Source organism: Antechinus flavipes, chromosome 4 (genome assembly GCF_016432865.1).
Source record: "Antechinus flavipes isolate AdamAnt ecotype Samford, QLD, Australia chromosome 4, AdamAnt_v2, whole genome shotgun sequence".
NCBI classification, from domain to species: domain Eukaryota; kingdom Metazoa; phylum Chordata; class Mammalia; order Dasyuromorphia; family Dasyuridae; genus Antechinus; species Antechinus flavipes.
In genome coordinates this window covers 78,445,875-78,465,730 of record NC_067401.1, presented here as the reverse complement: position 1 = coordinate 78,465,730, position 19,856 = coordinate 78,445,875, and the positions used below count along the sequence as shown (strand labels likewise).

Below are 19,856 nucleotides of genomic sequence, written 5' to 3'. Positions count from 1 at the left end.
TTCAAACCCAACTACTTCCTTGTACACACTTGACGTTTTACTATTCATACCTCTGTGCATGATCTTCCCTGTGTCTTGAATGCCATCCTTCGCATTCCTTATCATTGCTAGCTTTTTAAATATTTATCCATTGTTTTAATCCCAGGGCAAAGATTCCTCTTCTAGGAAGCCTGCCCCAGTTTGTTCCTACCCTTCCTCTGTCAGCAGTTATATTCTCTCGAACCTCCCAAAAACTATACTTGTACTTGTTTGAGACAGTATAGTGTAATGGACACTCAGTGCCTGTTAGGAGCTGAATTAGGCCTCAATAGTCATTTAAGCAAGTGACTATCCTGGGCCTTAATTTCCTCATGTCAAATTAAAAGATTAGGTGAGATGACCTCCAAAGGCCCTTTGGCTATCAAAGCAATGATCCTGATGCATACTTTATGTATTTTTAAATGCTTCTAATGTCTTTTATATATTTGTTTTCCTCCATTAAACAATAAACTTCCTGGGGACAGAAAGCTTGTCTTACTCAAATTTTGTATCTCTTTCACTGGGAATATAAGGTCCTATTAATACTTTTGTTCTTACTCCAGAGATATTTCCCACTATTTCCAGTTAAAGCTTTTTCATATATTTTATTTCATCTGATTTTTTATAACTCTGTCAGGTACTAGTATAGTACATAATCCACCCCTATTTTATAGATCGATTTAGAAAATCATATATGTTTATGTTTCTTTTTTTTTATTAATTGTTGCTGTCAGTCATTTCAATCATGCTTGACGCTGTCAGGGATTTTCTCAGAAAAAATAATGGGGTGGTTTGCTATTTCTCTCTCCATTTTACAAATGAGAACACAGACCAATTGGGTTCAGTGATACCCAGGATCACACATCCACCAAATGTCTGAGGCCCCATTTGAACTCAACTCTTCCTGACTCTTGGCCTAGCACTCTATCCACCCACTTAGCTACACATTTTTCTTTATGGATCCTTATTCTTTTTCTTTGATCTTTTTGGGGTAGATCCAGCAGCCAAATCACTGGACAAAGAGCATGCACAGTTAATGATTTTTGGCATGGTTACAAATTATTTCCCAGAATAGCTGGCAGTTCACAGTTCCATGAACAGTACATTATTAATTTACCTGTTTTCCCACAGCCCATTTCAACATTGGTACCTCACAGTTCTGATCTGCTTTTCTTTAGTAATTAGTGATTTAAAATACTTTTTCATATTACTATTGATAGTTTAGATTTATTACTTGAAAAATGACTTCATATCCTTTGACTGATTATCATATGGCAAATGGCTCTTAAGTTAAATTAAATTGCAATATATTTTTTAAATGAGACCTTAATCAGAGAAACTTGCTGCAAAGATTTTTCTCCCCAATTTCCTGCTTTTCTTTTAATTTTAGTTGAATTGGTTTGGATTATACAAAAACTTTAAATTTTATGTAATCATAATTACCAATTTTACCACCTCTATCTAGCTTCTTTCGTTCATGAATTCTTCCATATACCTAGATCTTTCTAATAATAGGTAATTTCTTTCTTTATCCTCCTTACGTTCAAATTATCTACCAATATTGAGCTATAGGGTAGTATTTTCTTGCTGAGAAACTAGCATCTTAACTATAAATATCTTATCTGCCACTCAGTCCTCTCTCTCGTATCTAATAAATTCCCACTTGTACAAGAAATCAGGGGAGGTTTAGTGAAGTTTATTTCCATAGTGATTTACAGAGTATAAGAAATTAATAACCATAGCCACTTACAGTGAATAAGAATCTCATGTTTGTCAGCTATTTCTACAAAACCTAAAATCCAAGAATGAGACTGAGTAATATTCCATAAGAATTTTTAAGAATTCCCATATTGGACCAGCTCAAATCATTGCTGCTAACACAGGTTCCAAGGATATGTAGTTGCCTTCCACGATATTCTTCTCATAGAACTAGGGCTGACATAACTCTGAAACCTTATAATTCATCATTAAATTTGCTAAAATGATTAAAAATGAGATCTTTTATTGAATCAATTGCCCATCTTTCTGTTCTTTACATACTTCATTCAGTTCATCCTTTTAACAGTGTTGTACATTTTATCAAAGGTTAATATTGTACAATAGATAATCCAAAGAAAAGTTACAAAAATATTCTGAGCTATTGCTATAGCATCAAAATAAAAACAATTTCTAAACTGACAAGAGCATTTTATAAAAATAAAATGTGATTATTGCTTGTGACTTCTATTTTTCATGGAAATGGTTTTTAGTAGCATTTGCATTTTCTAACTAGATTCTATTGACCGAGCTATCCTACGTCCTGGCCGGCTGGATAAAATTCTTTTTGTGGGTTTGCCATCTCCTGCTGACCGTTTTGCCATCTTGAAAACAATCACAAAGGTGAGTAAAGGGAATCATGCTTACCATTTAAAAAAGGCCTCAGTTTTAGGCAGATTATCATAATTTAGGCAGTAATGTATGAAATAAAAAAGTAGTTGAAAACAACATCCAAGATTTTTCTTTTCACATAACTCTTGCTTAGCTTATAGCTGGAAGTATTTTTCAGAATTCAGAAATCAGAATCAGTTTTTGATTCTCATTTTCCCAGGCTCCAAATTGCTCATCAAAATTAGGGTGAATTAGCTAACTTATTATTTAGTTTTTAATGCTTGATTACTTAAAACAGACTAAAAGAATTTTCATCTTGTTAAGGTGCCTCAACAGGAGAAATCTAAATATAATATTAGGCATAATATCTTACTGTATGTGGCAATTTTGTTTACTAAAAAGGTAGCCAAATTAGGCTTTTCATAAATGTCCCAAGTTTTAAACCACTGGATTGAATTGTATGTGCTGTTGTTAAATGCAATATTAGAACTAAGAATCTGGTTTTATAACATTTTTCTATATCCTAGTATTCTTTTTTTTTTTTTAATCGATGCCTTTTACATTCCAAAGTCATTGATTAAAATGAATGGATTTATATATACCAAAAATATTTATAATGGCAAGGAACTGAAAACAAATTAGAGATTCATTACTTGGAGAATGATTAAACAAGTAGTGATACATAAATATAAAGGAATATAATTTATTGTAAAAAACATTGCATATGAATTCAAAAAAGCAGAGAAAGATTTATATAAACTGTTGCAGAATAAAATATTCAGAGCCAGAAAGGATATATGTGCAGTGATTACAGCAGTGTAAATAGCAGTGTATCAGAATTTTTTGCCAGGTTGTTATTTCTCATGATACTTTTGTTATAGGGGATCATTCTCTGGGTACATTTCCTACCTACATTTCCCAATGGAACTCATCTCTGGGTAGAGGTGAGTTCCACTGGGAAATGTAGGTAATGGAAAAACATGATTTCAATAAAATTCATTTTTCCCATCTTTCCTTTCCCAACAAATCTAAAGAGGAAATAAAAAAAAAAAAAATAGACAAAATCAGCCAACACATCGACCACATCTGGTAGCCTATGTAATAAACCACTCATGGACCATGAAGGAGGTTGTATTCTTTAACTTCCTCTGGATCCTGGTTTGCTCATTATAGTTATACAATATTCACTACATTGTGTAGATTGTTTTCCTGATCATGATCTTTACTCTCTATCAGTTCACTTAGTTATCTTGGGATTGTTTGTATTCCTATCATTTCTTTTAGCAAAATAGCATTTTGTTACAGTCATGTATCATATTAGCCATTTCCCAACCTAGGGAATTTATTTCCAATTCTCTGATACCATAAAAAGATTTTGGTATTCTAGGATCTTTCTTTCTGGCTTTGAGTTCATTGAGATAGATAGATAGATAGATAGATGGCATATAATAGGTACTTTGTTTCTCCATTTCCTAATAAGTGGGCACCCACTTATTTCTTGGTGCCTCTTAAATTTGTAAAATTAAATGAGAATTGACATTACATATCTATCACTTTATGGTTTGAAGAGTGTTTTTATATTTATTATTTCATCTTTATAACAATCTTATAAATTATATGCAAAAGGTAGAGATTTTATAGATTAGGAAACAGCCGCAGGAAAATTAGATGCCTTCCCCCTGCTCATACAACTAGTATAAATGATAGAAGTGAGTCTCAGTCTAGCATTATTGTGTTATTATGGAATGTTGATCATTTTTTATGTAAAGAAAATGTGTAGCTGTCTATCTTGTGATTAGTATTGTGGTTTTTTTCTTCAAATAAAATTAAAATTCTTTGATAATTCATGAATGTAGATTATTTTATCTTTAAAATAGACTGAATGATTCATCATCCATTTCTGAACCTTATATCTTTTGAGATGAAATATTTAAAATATGTTAGGTACCATCAGTTCTTGGTTACCATTATACAATGAGTGCCTTCTCTCAAAAGGGCATTCTCACAAAAATCACCCAAAAAGTGTTCAATTCTCTTTCCCCCATTTAGAATGGTACCACACCTCCCCTGGATGTTTCTGTCAGTTTGGAGGCCATTGCTTATGACCCTCGATGTGATTATTTCTCGTAAGTATTTATTGTTTCCTCGAATTTAAAAAAAGGAATGGTCTTGGTGAGGTGCTGAAGTGTGTATTATTGAGTGTGAAATTTCACCTTTAATTCCTAAATTCATTCTTATTGTTTCTACTCTACACAAATTCTGTCTGTTTCCAAATTGTTCAAGTGGATAGTACTGAAATTTTTCACTAACAGTAACTTATTGGCCTGCTATTGGTTGGAACCAAAAATAGGTTTTTTTGTTTTTAATTTTAGACTTTTTTTTTTTTGGCTTTAATTAATTAGGGCTTTGTTTTTTGTTTTTTGGCTGGGGCAGTTAGGGTTAAGTGACTTGGCATGGGTCACATGCCAAGCTAGGAAGTGTGTCTGAAACCAGATTTGAATTCAGGGCCTCCTGACTTCAGAACTGGTACTCTATCCACTACACTAATTAGCTGCCCCTTTGCTTTAATAACACTATTGCCAATTTATTTTGTAAGAGTTAATTTATCTCCTCGTTCTACTTAACAGAAAAATACTGTTAAGTTTTTATTGTATTATTATTATATTATTTTATCCTTAACATGGTGTAAAAATACCAAAAATTGTGTTGTGTGATTCAGAAATGTATGTAAACTGATACTCAAATATTCTAATCTTTGTTTTAAAAATGTTTATGTCTTAACATCCTTAATTATTTCTAGATGCAAGAACAAAAAAAAGTGACACATTGATTCAGTCAACACTGAAATTTACAGCTATTCTTTATGATTTGGAAACATTGCTCAGATATTTATATTTCAAAATATCTAATGACAAAGCAAAGTTTATGTAGTGAAATCTTAGCTCTAGATGTGCTAGTATTTCTCATGGATTTGGAAATTTTATAAGCAATTTAAAAATGAGTTCTATAAGAACATGTGCTGTCTTTTGCATATGAAAATGATATGGGGAAATGATTGCTCAACTGACAACATAGCTGGTTTTTTTAGTATTGGGTATGAGCTTCACTGATCTTTCTGTGCACTTTTGTCATTTCCCCTTCTTGACTGCACTTGGCAAATCTGAGAAGAATTTTGGTGCCATAATAAAATCCTGTTTCTTTTCTAACAAGTAGCAAGTCATTCTTAATGACAAATAATAACTTCCATTTTACAGAACAGTTGGTGGGAGGAATAAAAAAAAGTATATAAAACCCTTATATATAAGTATAAAAACCATAAAAACCCTTAATTCCACATCTCCAAATTAATATTTATTTATTTATCTGTTTGTTGTTTGTTTTTTGCTGGGGCAATTGAGACTAAGTAACTTGCCCAGGGTTACGCAGCAAATTAATAATTCTTAAGTAATTTTTGAGAGTCTTAGCTTTTTGTATTTAATAAACAGACCTCTTCAATCTTATGTAGTAAATAAGTTTTGAAGTTCTTTTTCATCTTAAGATCATAGTGTGACAGAGAAGAATTGGGGTCTTTTAGTAAGTAAGCTCTTTGACAAAACAACCATTTCTTCATAACTTTTATGAACTTTTTAAAACTTATAATACAGGCAGAACATTACTTGCTGCTTCTGTTGGTCAGGACCATTCAATTGAATATCACAAGTTAACCTTGTACCAGATCATTTTTTTTAAGTTGATAAAATAAATAAAAGTAAAGTCCTGTCAGCTTTCTTTGTCTTGCATAAATAGTTGATGTATCTACTTAAGCTTGTAAACTTGAACTTCTTTTTGCATGCACAAAACATATCAAATGTTTCTCAATATTTATACTCTCTCTATTTGAAACATTGGTATGTATGCCGTTTTTCACATTTCTTAGGTTTATAGTTGAAAATGTGGCAGTTAAGAACTTAAAAGTTGGACTAGTAGTTTTTCTCTTCAAAATATAAATGCCATTCAAATATCAAATGCAATTATAGCCAACATAAGTTTTGTAATAAGATAGAATGATTTATTAATTTTCTAGCTTTAACAAGAATAGAAAAAATATCCTTAAAAAAAGCTTCAATCACCTTCCTTCCAGACTCAGCCACTTTATTCCATTCTCTCTCGCCAATTCCTTCCATGAGTATTTAGTTTGAGGTGTTTTAGATCAGCATGTGATTTTTGCTCTTGTCAGAAAAATTCTTCTCCATTTTGCAATTTTCAGTGTATGTAATAATTTCAGACATTGAGAACCAATCATCTAAGCACCTATTTCTCTATGTTGCAGAGGTGCTGATCTTTATCTTCTGATACGAGAAGCTTCCATCTGTGTCTTAAGACAGGAAATGGCAAGTCACAAGAGTGGGGATAAAAAAGGTAAGCATGTGTTTAGGTCCTTCAATTCCAGCTTATTTTTTATTGTTGAGAAATCTCTTCAGAGCAAGAACTTTTAATGGTAAGAGAATATATTCTCTTCTTTAACTATTACATTAAAACTGACATTTTTTCTTTTAAGATTGCTTAAAGCTGCTCTAGCAAACAGCCTCATTTCAGTGATTATAGTTTCTGTGATAATGCATTTATCCTGCAGGATCCTGTTGTCATTGACATCACAGAAAAAATTTTAGCTCTTTAGACATGAAGGCCAATTTTTAAAAACCTCAAAATGGGTAAGGATCCAATGGCTCATGGTTATAAAACATTTTTAGATTTACATAGCAATTTACAGGCACCTTATTTGAGGCTCTTCATGACCCTTCTGAGCCAATTCTTGTTATCATCCATATGTAACAGAAGGAGCCTGAAGCTCAAGAGTTTTAAGAAGATTGCCCATAGCCATAGCCAATATGTAACAGAAGCAGCAGTTGAACCCAGACCTTCTCTATGTTTTATATTGTGCCTGGCATATGGTTGTGCTCTATATTTTTTCAAGAGTAGACAACATTCCTGCAATGAAGAAAATAGTAAAGCAAGGAAGATAATGTGCTAAAAACCTGAACTGAAAACTACATTCAATCTTCTGCCCTTTGACTCCTTTTTCTTTCCATTTTTAAAAGAGCAAGTATCGTGTCAGAATTTGGGATCATTTTCCTGGCTTTGCCCATTGATCACCTTTCACATTGTATCACATCAGCCAGCTGGGGTTATCCATGTGAACCAGTCACAGACCTTCTGGTCACCATCCGGCCTACTTTACTTTGTCTGCCTTAGGGGTTTGAGGGGAGGGAATAAAGAGGAAATGAGAAAGCTCCAAATGTGAAGCGCCTGTGGGAGAAGCCTCGTGGGGCACCTGCAGCCATGCCAGGAGCCACCCCCTCTCTGGCCTTGACCTTTGCCTGGCACCTGCCATGTTTGTCCTCGGGTACCCGTGAGGGGGCCGCGCTGGTGCTGGGCAGTTTGGGAGCCCGCCAGCATGTCGCAGGCTTTAAACCAAGGGCGTTTTTCATGTTGATGGCTTCTCTGTTTACGGTTTAAAACAACATTTGGTAACATCCTGCCAAGGTAGCTGCCATTGAGGACTGTTTTTGGATCCAGGTCTTCAGGGGAGGTCCGGAAGCTTCTCTAGATTTGCCTAATTGCACATGCATGGCTTCCTACAAATTGTGGGTTCAGGCTTTTTATTCTTAAGGTCAATTTTAAATGAAAATAAAAGTAAACTTTTCCTGAAACAACAAATAGTCAGCATCGATTGGGTCTCACTGACACGCAGAGATCTTTGTGATGTCTGCCCAGGGTAGTGTCACTGTGTGCCAGGCGCGCGGAACTCCAGGCAGGGAGGGCTTCAAGGAGAGCCTCATGTGGGCGTGTCAGCAGGGGGCACAGGCTGAGGTGGGGGGAGGGGTTCACCTCATTGGAGAAGCCTGGATGGCATAGGGGGTAGGGTCAGACCTAGAATCAGGAAGACCTGCATGCAGAGATAGCCAAGCTGCGGAGCTTCTGTCTACTTTCATGTCATCATTTGTAAATAGCACCTATGGGGGCAGCTAGGTGGCGCAGTGCATAGAGCACCAGTCCTGAAGCCAGGAGGACCTGAGTTCAAATGTGGCCTCAGTCATTTAACACTCCCTGACTGTGTGAACCTGGGCAAGTCACTTAACCCCAATTGCCTCAAGGGGGAAAAATTAATAATAGCACTTATGTTCCAGATCCTGAGGGTCAGGTGAGAAACTCTTAAAGTATTTTGCACACCTTACTGTAAATGCAAGCTATTGTGTTTGTGTGTGTGTGTTAAATATACTTTGAGAAAGAGCAAATTTTATTTACATAATTATACACATTATCTTTGACTTCTTTTTCTTCTTTTTACCATTTTTGCTCATTTTTTTGTTTGTTTTAAAATTTCACCAATAAATGTGTAAAAGGCTTCTTTTTTTATGTTTTTAATAAAAGGAAATACATAACTGCTTGTTAAGTCCTGAGCTTGCTTTGTATCTACTGTTCTGGAAAGTAAATCACATTTATTTTCTACAAAGACTATGGACACATCTTAAGAATCTCTTAATTCTTCTTTATTTGTTTTCTATCATGGTGAATAATTTCAAACAATTTAGTATTATTCGTGGCACATAAACATAGAAAGGCCTCCCCAGTCCTCATATACTGGTCTCTCATTGCCCTGTGTTCCTCTTGACCTGCTATGTTGAGAATATCCAAGAGGCAGGTCTCCCATCAGTTACCATTTGTTTCCTGTAGAAATCCTCTACTGTGGAATCATACTTATCCTCTATGATTCTCATTAGCTGGGTTGTCAAGGCCCTCCTGCCTACACAACCAGCCCCAACTTTTACTAGACCATGGTCAGGCATCATCATCAGTGCATCTCCCTCCTGGGCAAGGCCGCCCATGTCAGGGCCGCGGCAGAGCCCAGGGCACAGCCCCTGCTTCAGCTGCTCCTGCCCCTGCTGGCTGGTGGAAGTTGGTCCCTGAGCGAATGCTTGCACTTGCTTTTCACAATCCTTCTTGAGCTTTTCCATGAATTGTTTTTCTTGGAAACTTTGGATGTAGGAGCTTTGACTTTGTTATCTTCCTCTGGTCTTCCTTGTCCCCATAGTAACTTTCTACGGGCAGAGTTTATTTCTACTGTTTGCTCATCTCCCCAGCCTGTTTCTTGCTTTTTAACTCTTTGTTAAAGTGGGGCTCTGCTTGAAGGTTGAAGGGTACCACTGCCCCAAGTTTCAGGGGTTTTGTGCAGCTGTTCTCAGAGATCCTCCTAGGGACCTGTAAGTTTACAATTCTTCTGAGGTGGTGTGACCTAGGAGAGAGATGTGTTTACTGATCTCCCAGTCTGTGAATGACCACAAATTCTCTTTTCTGGAACCCTGAGGAGGAAGGAGAGTCCCTATGGCACTGTGGCCACAAAATCTAGTGGGCGAGCGCTTCTCCTTGGCCTGGACTGCTCCCCAGAGTCCAGCCCAGATCCAAGTATGTGCAAAGCAGCAGAGTCCTGCCCCAGAGCTAGAAAAAAGATCCTGTAATCTCCTTCTGACCATTGTACCTTCTGTGGGCTGAGAATTCTGGAAGCCAGCACGGCCCCTGTTGAGTCAGTGGTTCCCAAGGCCTGCTCTGGGTTTGCTAGGACTGGGGCTGTGTTCCACTCTCATCCAGGAGCAACAGACCTTTCCTACCAACCATCTGAATTGCCTTGGACCGGAAAATTTCACCCCTTCCTTATGTAACTTCTGCTGCTTCAAGAATTGTTTACTGGCATTTTTTCAAGGTATTCAGAAGGTTTGGGGGAGATCACAGATGAGCCATGTCTCAGGCTCCTGTTCATGTCTTCTGCTTATCTTTATCTGTTGGGAAATGATTGTTTGTTATATGTTGTGTACATACATATATGTATGTGTATAGGTGTGTATATGATTTTTTTATCTTGAATACCAAATTATGTAGTTGATATATCTTGAATAATAAGTCCATTTAGATCACCTCTTTTGTTGTAAACGTGGTATTATGTTCCATCAGTTAATCGTAATCTTTTTTTAAAGTTCCCCCGTTCCTACTGACTCTTGTCTCATCCCTAGTCCTTTTTCTCACTTAACATTGCCTCTTCCTTTTTTTTCCTCAGCTAATGCTATTCCTTAGTTTTTACATTTCTTTTTTTGCTCCTCTTTCCATAAAGGATTTTTCTCATTCTCTTCATTATTCTTCTTTTCTGTTAATCCTTTGATTCACAACCCCTAAAATTACATGGTCTCTCTTTTCTCTGTATTCTTCATATAATCAGAGTTTCCAGGGTACCCATTCTAAGCTCCCCTCTTAGGTATGTTCTTCTGTAGTCTTATAGGATTCCCCCATGGATTCCCCTTTTCCATTGTACCTCTTTCCCCAAACACCACCAGTTATTCCAGGTTAAGAGAAGACACTACTTTTTGGTAGAACCCTTCCTTCGCTGTGTCCCTCACTTTACAGCCCATCACTGATCTGTATCCTCTCTTGCCGACTTCTTTTTTCCCCGTCTTTGGCTGGACATTTTCCTTTGTCTGTGGTCTTTAGGTGCCAGTTGTCCCACCTCCCAGATGGTCAGCCACCGTCTCTTTCATTCATAGAACATTCATTAGTGGAGCTCCCTCTTGTCTTCTCTCCCTACCCCCTCTCTCTTCCCCAGCACCTTTTTCTGAAACACCTTCCCCTCATTGCCAGCCCTGATCACACCCTCCTTATCCCCCTCTTGTTTTTCTCTCCTGGAGCCCGAGCCTGTAACGTGGCTCAGTAAAAGAAACTTTCACTCGGAGGCAAGGTGCTGCCGGGTTCTGTTCATAGTGGACCACCTTGCCCCCCTGCTGGGCTATGGTTATCACCATCTCTCACTGACCCGATTATTACTCTGTGGCTGTTCCTATGATCAGCATGCCTTCTGCATTTGTTCATTTTTCCTGCATTTGTTCATTTTTCCTGCATTTCTGTTGTTTGAGATGTTCCAAGAGGCAAATAATTTCTTCCAGTTTTCTTTTCTAAGAAATTTTAAAACTCTTTTTATTATTGAACATTCATCTTTTATCTCGTGCTTAAGCTCAGATTTGCAGGACAAGTCACCTTGGGCTGCACCCTGAGCTCCATTGCACTTCTTAATGCATTCCATTCCCCCTGCTTTTTTCTAGTGGGTATGGAAGAGTTTTGGGTTATTCTAATGTCTTTTCCTCGTGGTTTAAAATCTTCCTCCTAGAACTTGTCTCTGAATTAAATTATTAAATTTAACCACTATATCTTAGAATTTGTAGCCTTAGGTTTGTTTCTATCAGTAATCTGTAAATTTAATTAGAATTTCATTTTCCATTTTCAGATGTTCTAAGTAGTTCTTACAGATCACATTCATTATGGTATTAATGTGTTTTGCTCTGTCATATTCTTCTGAGAGGTCTGTGATCCTTAGGTTGTCTTTGTGCTACTATCTTCAAATTCAAATTTTCTTCCAATATTGTATTTTACTTCCCTGGGTTGCCTTTCACTTCTGTGTATTTGCATTCCCAATCCAATGTTCTTTTGTTTCTTTGGTTAGAAGATTCCAATTATTCAATTCTGCTCATTTTTGTTGTGCAAGACATAAATTCTGCTTTCATTCTCATCTCTCTTTCAAACTACTCAGGAATAGTATGTTGTAATTCCTTGTTCTCAAATTTCACAGAGTTCTCTGTCTTATTAAGTGTTGGATCATTTCCCCTTTTTTCGCCAGTATTCAGATTGCTGAACTTATAGTAGATCTAGAGGCCATATTTCCTTCTGTTTTTATTGTTCCTATTTATCTATTAATATTCAAGTTCTTTGAATTTTGTTCTTCCTTTAAATCTTGTCCTCTCCTGCTTTCCCCCTCCCCTTTACTTTCTCCCTCCCCCCATTTTCTTTCTCTCTCACTTCCTGACTCCCTTCTGAACTCTGATTATGGTTTCCTCAGGGGCTGGACCTCAAAACACGTTCGCCTTCTCCCACACTGGGTAATCCCACCAGTCTAGATCCAGGCCTGGCTTTCTGCTCCAGCTGACTTGGGGTAGTCAGAACTGGCCCAGCTAGAGTGCTGCCCACAACTCCTCCTCCCCCTCCCCCTCCCCCTACTTCCTGCGACCTCATCCATTGCCTCTCTTCCGCACTGGTGCTTCCAGGTTGCTCCTGAAGATCATGGCCAAGCTGGCCGTCAAGCTCCAAGCAGCTGTTCCCAGCCTAGAGCTGAGGTCTCCATTGCACTAGAAAGAGAGGGGGAGACCAGGGGCAGGGGTGGTTTGGTTTGGGAAGCAAGCTTTGCTGCCCGGAGTGAGGGAGATCAAGGAGGGTTACTGGGGGAAGGGTGAAACTGAAGCTCTTTCTCATTGGAACATAATTTCTGTAATGGGGAGTTTTGAGAGGTTGTGGGGACTGGATAAACCATCTACTCTGCCATCTTATTGCTGACCTAACCCAGTAAAAACTACAGTTTATAGAGATTGAGATACACTTCACACTTCCTAGTTATGTGACCCTGGGCAAGTTACTTAACCCAATTGCCTCAGCAAAAAAAAAAAAAAAAAAAATTAGGAAACAATCTAATAATATTCTTATTAAACCTTAACTTTTCCAGGCTTATTTCATTTCTAATATTATGGGCCTAATTGAATCCTTTTTACATCATGTAACTTTTATTGGGAAGCTGTAGTTTAACATTTAGAAACTCTTCTGGGCTTCTGTACTTTGCTTGAGAGACAGGCTAGACTAGAGTATAGAAGGTTGGTTGTCTTTTGAATAAGAAAGCTCTGGATTCAGGTCTGACTTTAGACATATATTAGAGTGTGACCAAGTGCCTCAGGTACCTCTAAGACTGTAAATTACAAAGAGCAATGGAAGGTTCTACAAGGATGAAAACACAGGTCTAAACCAAAAGGAATAAAACAAAATACCTGATATAGCGCAGACCATGGCAAACATTTTAATATATTAGCTTCAAGACACAGAAAATATTTACAACAGCAGAAAATCTTCTTGAATAGTGTGTTCATATACCTTCAAGGAGGTGGGATTGATTCTTTTACAAGCTTTTATCAATCGATTGTTGCAAGTTGTGCCATTGTACATATCACAGTCATGAAATGCAGAAGCCACAAATACCTGATGCACTAGCTTATTATACTGTCTGAAAGCTAAAGCAACTTAGAGCAAACAGGATTAGTAAGATCTGTCCTCATGAGATTGTCAGGGAAAAATGAATGTTTTAGTGCTTCAGAAAGCACTGGAAGTTCTTAGAGAATGTAGTATCCATTTTTGATAAATGAATAACTGTTTTATGATTAAGTAAATCGGTATGATTTGTGAAACTGAGAGGAGACTACAATAAATTAGTGAAGTGAAACATGAATCTCGCCAAATCATGTCTAAATGAACAAATATGTAGAAGAAATTTGGCTGTCATTCACCTAATCAGAGAGTGCAGGGCTCTCTTACTTATTGTGTATATTTTCTCCATAGGAGAAGTCAAGGTTAGCCAGGAGCACTTTGAAGAAGCTTTTAAAAAAGTGAAACCTTCTACGTCAAAAGAGGTAAGCAAATGAAAAAGGGAATAGACCTAGAGCCATTTCTGGCCTGCCTTCATCATGTCATCTCTTTTCTTAGAAAATCCCAGACTACTACATGAAATGAAAAAATGCAGCAATACTCAAGGTTTTGCATAAGTTAAGGTAGAACCTGAAACAGTAATTGTTATGTGGTAAAAATAAAATTGTTCAGCTATCATTGGAATTGAAGAAAAATGTTTGTTATGTGCAAAATTATTTCTCATGTCTGTAAAATCATTTCTCCTGTCATTTTTTTAAATATAAAATTTTTAAAAATTTAAATAACTTTCAAGAACTTAAATAAGTATTCTTTTAAGTATCTGTTGGACTCCATACTTCTTACCTAATGGCTTTTTATCACAACCAGGTTTTATTTAAGTTAAACTATGCATTAGTTAGGAAACTACTGATTCATGTGTTCATTTCAATGAAGTAGAAATCATATCTTGCCCTTTTGATGGGAAGGAGGTTAAGAAATTACTGATACTTTCCCTTTTTTACTTCCTCATATCAAATGTCAGGTTTTTAATGTTCACTTATGATTGTTGGTGTGTTCTGTTTATAATAAAAGCAATAGAAAGACTTCTTGTTATGAAATAAAAACCAGTTCTTGTGAATATTACATCGGATATGATATCCAATACAAAGATGGATCAGTTACATCCAAAGATGGAACACTGTTAGAAAATCCATGTTCACTTGAACATCTTATTGTCTTTAGGCTCCTTGGAAAGCATTCATAAAGTATAATGTTTCTTGGCCAAAAGAATTTGTTTTACTTTTTTTTACGTTATTAACTGTTATTTTAAGGTAATATATATCATTAACCATTGACCACATTCAGCTTCAAATTTTCCCTCACTCTGATTACTGATTGAAAAATCTAATTATGAAATCCATAACAATTGTATAGAATGGATTGCTTATGGTCTGCTCCTTAGCTTCAGTGTTAAGTTTTGTTAGGTAGTCATTCAAGGCCCTGCTTGACTGGTGCCAAATTAGTTGAACTTTCCTCAGTATTTAGCCAGCTAAGAGATTTATTATCCCCATTACACACCCTACTATTGCTTTACTCCACCTGGCCTTTTATTCGTACTGGAATCTCCTCCCACACCCCCTCAGGTGGTGGTAAGTCATTTCAGTCATGTCTGAATCTTTGTGAACCCACTTGGAGTTTTGTTTTCTCCAGCCTATTTTACATAGGAGAAAACTAAAAACCTCGGAGTCACACAGATTGTAAATATCTGAAGCCAGAACTAAACTCAGCAAGATGAGGCTTCCAGACTCCAGGCCTAACTTCAAAGCAGTGTGGTGGAATTTCTTCTCATTTAGAAGATTGCAATCAAAATATAAGAAACATTTTTTTAAAACATCTGTGTTCAGGGCACTGTGAGGCTAAAAACAGTCCCTGTCTCAAGAAGTTTACATCCTTTTGGTGGAGTGGAGAACAAAATTTGGAATTTTGAAAACAAAAGATGACAAAGAAAAGGGAGGGGAGGGGGAGCACTGGCAACTAGTGGATCACTGCAAGCTTCCTGTTGGAGGTCCTCACCTGAATTTTGAAGAAAGCTAGAAATTTGAGCCAGATGTGAGGAAATGGACACCATTTTAAGCAAGGGGACGTCCTATATGCAAAGCCACTGAGATGGGAGATGTAATGTGGACTCCCTCTCACTGCTCGCTCACACTACACATTGCCTTTTTATTTAAAAAAAAAAATTGTTTAATGAATGTTTTTTTTTTTTCTCTCATTCCTATTCCTTCTGGAGGAAAAGGAATAAAAACAAAAACTATACCCACAGTCAAAACAAATCCCCACATGTCTAAAAGTGGGGCTCATTCTGCATATTGAGCATATCATTTCAGTTCAAAGGTGTAGATAATATTCTTTATCATTAATACTATAAAATCTTGGTTAGTTTTTGTATTGATCAGACATCTCAAGTTTTTCAGAGATGTTATCAAATATCTAAAATCACTGTCAGTATTTTATAATCAAGCTTTACGTAATGGCAAAAATAGAATTCATTCTTTGAGAAGATAGTATCTATAATCTAGTTGTGTATAATAAGGAATATTAGCCAATAATGCCCATATTCTCTTCCTCTCCGTCTCTCTGTCTCTGTTACTTTCTCTCTGTCTCTCTATGTCTCTTTCTCTGTCTCTCCATCTCTGTCTCTGTGTATCTTTGTCTCTCTCTCTGTTTCTCTGTCTTTGTGTGTCTTTGTCTCTGTCTCTCTGTCTCTCTCTCTCTCTTTCTCATTCTCTCTCGCTCTCGCACTCTCTGTCTCTCTCTCTCTCTGTGTCTGTCACTCTCTCACCCTCCCATTCTGTCTCCCTCTCTTTCTTTGTCTCTCTCCTTCTCTCTCCCTCTCTGTCTCCCTCCCTCTCTCTCTCTTTCTTTCTGTCTGCCTGTCTCTCTTTCTCTTTCCTCCCTCCTTCCCTCCCTTCCTCTCTCCCTCTCTTTCTCTCTTCTCTCCCGTGTATGTGTGCGTGTTTGTGCACATGCTCTATTTATATGCACGTTGTCTCCTTCATTAAATTGTAAGCTTCTTGAAGGTAGGAATTGTCATATACCTCTTTTTTCATTCCTAGCACTTACGTCAAGGTCTAGCACATAGTAAGTACTTAATAAATATTGATTGATTGATTGGTGTAAATTGTTAAGATTTTAACTGGAATATAAATGTAAAGACCTAGAGTGTTTACCTTAAGGGTAGAGCGTTCTCTTGGTTGATCAGAATCAGAGATGGAAGGAAAAGGGGGGGGGAAAACCCATATGTACAAAAATATTTTTACCAGCTCTCTTGATAATAGGAAAAAACCTGGAATCTTAAAGGAGTGGCCCATCTAACTGGCTAAACCAATTGGTATATGAATGTAATAGAATAATGTTCCACAAGAGCATTATGAAACGACAAAATAAAAGACCTCTGAGAACTAGTGCAGAGTATGAGGTGATTATTTACAGAGACAACAATATTATGCAGAAAAATAACTTTGAAAGACTTCAGAGTTTATCAATGCAGTGACAAACCAAACTACCAGAGATCAAAAATGAAGCAGACTTCCCACCTCCTGGCATAGGGGGAATGAACTCCAAATCCAAAAAATAAGATGTTTTTGAATGTGACCTGTGAGGGAATTTTCCTCTCTTGACTATCGTGTGTGTTAGGCATATTTTCTTGTTCTTTTCTTATTTTTTTTAAAGGGAGGGTAGGTGGAAAGAGTCAGCTGGGAATGATGTGGGAAAGAGAGAAAAATGATTCTTAATTGATTGGTTTTTGTTTTCTTTTTTTGAATAAGGGAAGAAAGGGATAATGGAAATTGCCACCAAGGAAAGTAATATGTGAGGGTAGTTTTGATTTGTAACATCAAGCCTCGATACAAATGAGAATTGGTTTAATGCTTAATATTTATTATTCATTCCAAAAATTTAAAGCTATCTGTAGATTAATTCACAACCTCCTTTTCCCTATTTCACACTCCATAAGCTTTATCTCATATTTTGGTGAAAATCAGGACAGTTAATTTTTGTAACTTTCTAAAGATTGCTTTATTAATTGGCTTTGCCAAGTTTAGTAGGAAAATGTAATTGTCACCCTTGAGATTACTCAAAATTGATTGCTTTTTCACTGTCATATTTTTTATTTTGAAAATTATTACAGATGTATTAATTACCTAACTACATCCATGTTCAAGAATAGGAAAGTAAATATTAAGGAAAGAGAACCATGCTTCTGTTAGCTCTGAAGTACTTTGTTCTCAAGTAATCTCTTAATAGTTACTACATCATCTGTAGTAACTCATGTGTAACAGCACGTACGGCTCCTAGCTTCTAAGAATTGCACCCGCCCAAAGGGCAATGTGGTATGAAGTGTAAATGAGCATTTAGGAGTTTTCTCCAACCTCTGTGAGGAGTTATAATTTAGCACTTCCTGCCCTCCAAGTCTCTTCTATTTCCAGACAGCTATGGCCTAGGCACATTTACACCATGCAGGCAAAATCCTAAAACACTCAGCAAAGTCTCTAGGCTACCGGTGCTGTTTACCCTCCCTGAATCTAGTTTTTTCCATATTCATTTGCCTTGCTGAGGTAGTTGAACTCTGATGGAAAATTAGCTGGGTGCTAGTAGAAAACAAAATCAGATTGAATATAGCATAAAGAGAAAGCAGAGATTCAACTCCATGCCAGGGGCAAATCATTCATGACTTAAAACAATGTTCACGTGGGTTCTGTAAACACTTTGATTTGGCTGCTATTTTATGGCCAAAGTCACCATTTCTGCTTCCTACCCCAATCCTTACTCAGTACTGTGTGTAATTTTACTTCTCCCCCAAACTTTACTAACTAGATCAAAGAAGAACCTGTTTTAAGCAGACAACTCTAACAGTCACTTGAGATCCTAAAGAAATGCACATATATGATGTTAGAGAATAGAACGGGTAGTGTCATTGTTCCATTTCAGCAACCTAATGCTCTTCTCTTATTTTTCTCTCTCTCTGTGGCATCTTTAGGATCAAATGATGTATGAAAAACTTCGGCAATCTCTCAGCAGATAGTGTCGCTCTGTATTGGTCTGTAGAAGAATGCTTCAGTTACATCATATGTTTGTGTGAAAGAGAAAACCTTGACATTTTCATTTGATTGTTTGCCTTTTCAAGATGGCCCAAGTACAACTCTGGTTTCCAGTGTGAGCTGCTTAATATCAAATGGTAAACAGGAACGACTACTGAAGATCCCCTTAGTTTCTGTGGAACTTTTTGCAGCGACATTCATTTTACTTCTTTTGAAAAGTAAAAGACCCAAATGAAATAAATTATATATTTATACTATATTTCTTCGGTTGAGTTTATTTACTCTCACTAACTGTGAATGAGTTGTCTTCTGAAAATCCTTTTTAGTTTTTGCTTTAGAAAAACATACTGATTTAAGATAGTGATCTGAGGTCTGGTCCTTGTCCTGTTTATCAATGAGTGCTTTATAAATGTAAATTTTAAGGCAATCCCATATTTGGAAGAAGTGGCTGACATTTTAATCTTGGATTTCTAAATTTGGAGACTGAAATTTGCTATTTCAGATTTAGCATACTGCCTAAAGAAAATTGCCATCTTCAACTAAAAAGCATCTGGGGTAAAGTGTTGTGTGTGTATGTGTGTGTGTGTGTGTGTGTGTGTGTGTGTGTGTGTGTGTGTGTGTAGAAAGAGGTCCTAAATGAAATGTCCAGAAAAGAAACTAAGTTATCAATCAGGTAACTTGACTTTGAAGGATTCCGACAGGCATCAGGTTTTGACTTATTTCTCTAAATATTTTCAATTAGTAATAAATGGAGACATTACCTACCCTCTCTGTGAATGTTAAGTCTACAATTTATCCTGTGAATTCAATTTGCATTATTTGCATTATTATAATTAGTATTGAGTCATACAGTATTGGGCACACATTTTCCCCAGCTCAAATTTGTATGAAATTTATATTCTATACTCTCACTGAATGATTATAAAGATAACACATTGTGAGAAAATGGAAGGAGAATGATAAAGTGAGCAAGACAAACAAAACAGTGAATAAAATATCTTTGAATGCAAAAAAAAAGTTTAAAAACCTTAGTAAATTTATTTTTATGTAATAATTTAATGTATTATTTATCATTGTAAATATGTATATATTTCCTTTCAAAAAGAGATTTAATATTAGGAGAGGAACTTATACAACATAGTACAAGTATAAGTTTTCATATGTCATCAACTATCCTAGGAGGCAAGAGAAACACACTTCTGTGAAGAAAAGGAGTAAACTTTATTCTCCTTAGTTTGAAACCTCTCTGCTTGTGTCTGTTGGCTTTCAGCCATGATATCTTTAGATTTCATCAGTGATTAAGAAAAAGATTGAACGTGTGGAAGATGGAAAGTCTAATATGGATCAAAATAAAAG

General features: G+C 36.5%; 1 protein-coding gene and 1 pseudogene across 2 annotated transcripts in view; one reads left to right on the top strand and one right to left on the bottom strand.

Annotated features, from left to right (window-relative positions):
• The window catches only part of NVL (nuclear VCP like), an 85,019-nt gene extending 66,260 nt beyond the window's left edge, over window positions 1-18,759 (top strand). For both annotated transcript variants that reach the window (XM_051993378.1, XM_051993379.1), the window contains 5 exons: window positions 2,291-2,397; window positions 4,435-4,511; window positions 6,695-6,783; window positions 13,837-13,907; window positions 18,440-18,759. In XM_051993378.1, coding sequence (XP_051849338.1) covers window positions 2,291-2,397; window positions 4,435-4,511; window positions 6,695-6,783; window positions 13,837-13,907; window positions 18,440-18,484 — 389 coding nt within the window. In that variant the 3' untranslated portion in view covers window positions 18,485-18,759. The remainder of the gene's footprint in view (window positions 1-2,290; window positions 2,398-4,434; window positions 4,512-6,694; window positions 6,784-13,836; window positions 13,908-18,439) is intronic.
• LOC127559530 (GTPase KRas-like) lies at window positions 6,798-13,825 on the bottom strand (annotated as a pseudogene).
• Window positions 18,760-19,856: the final 1,097 nt, after the last annotated feature.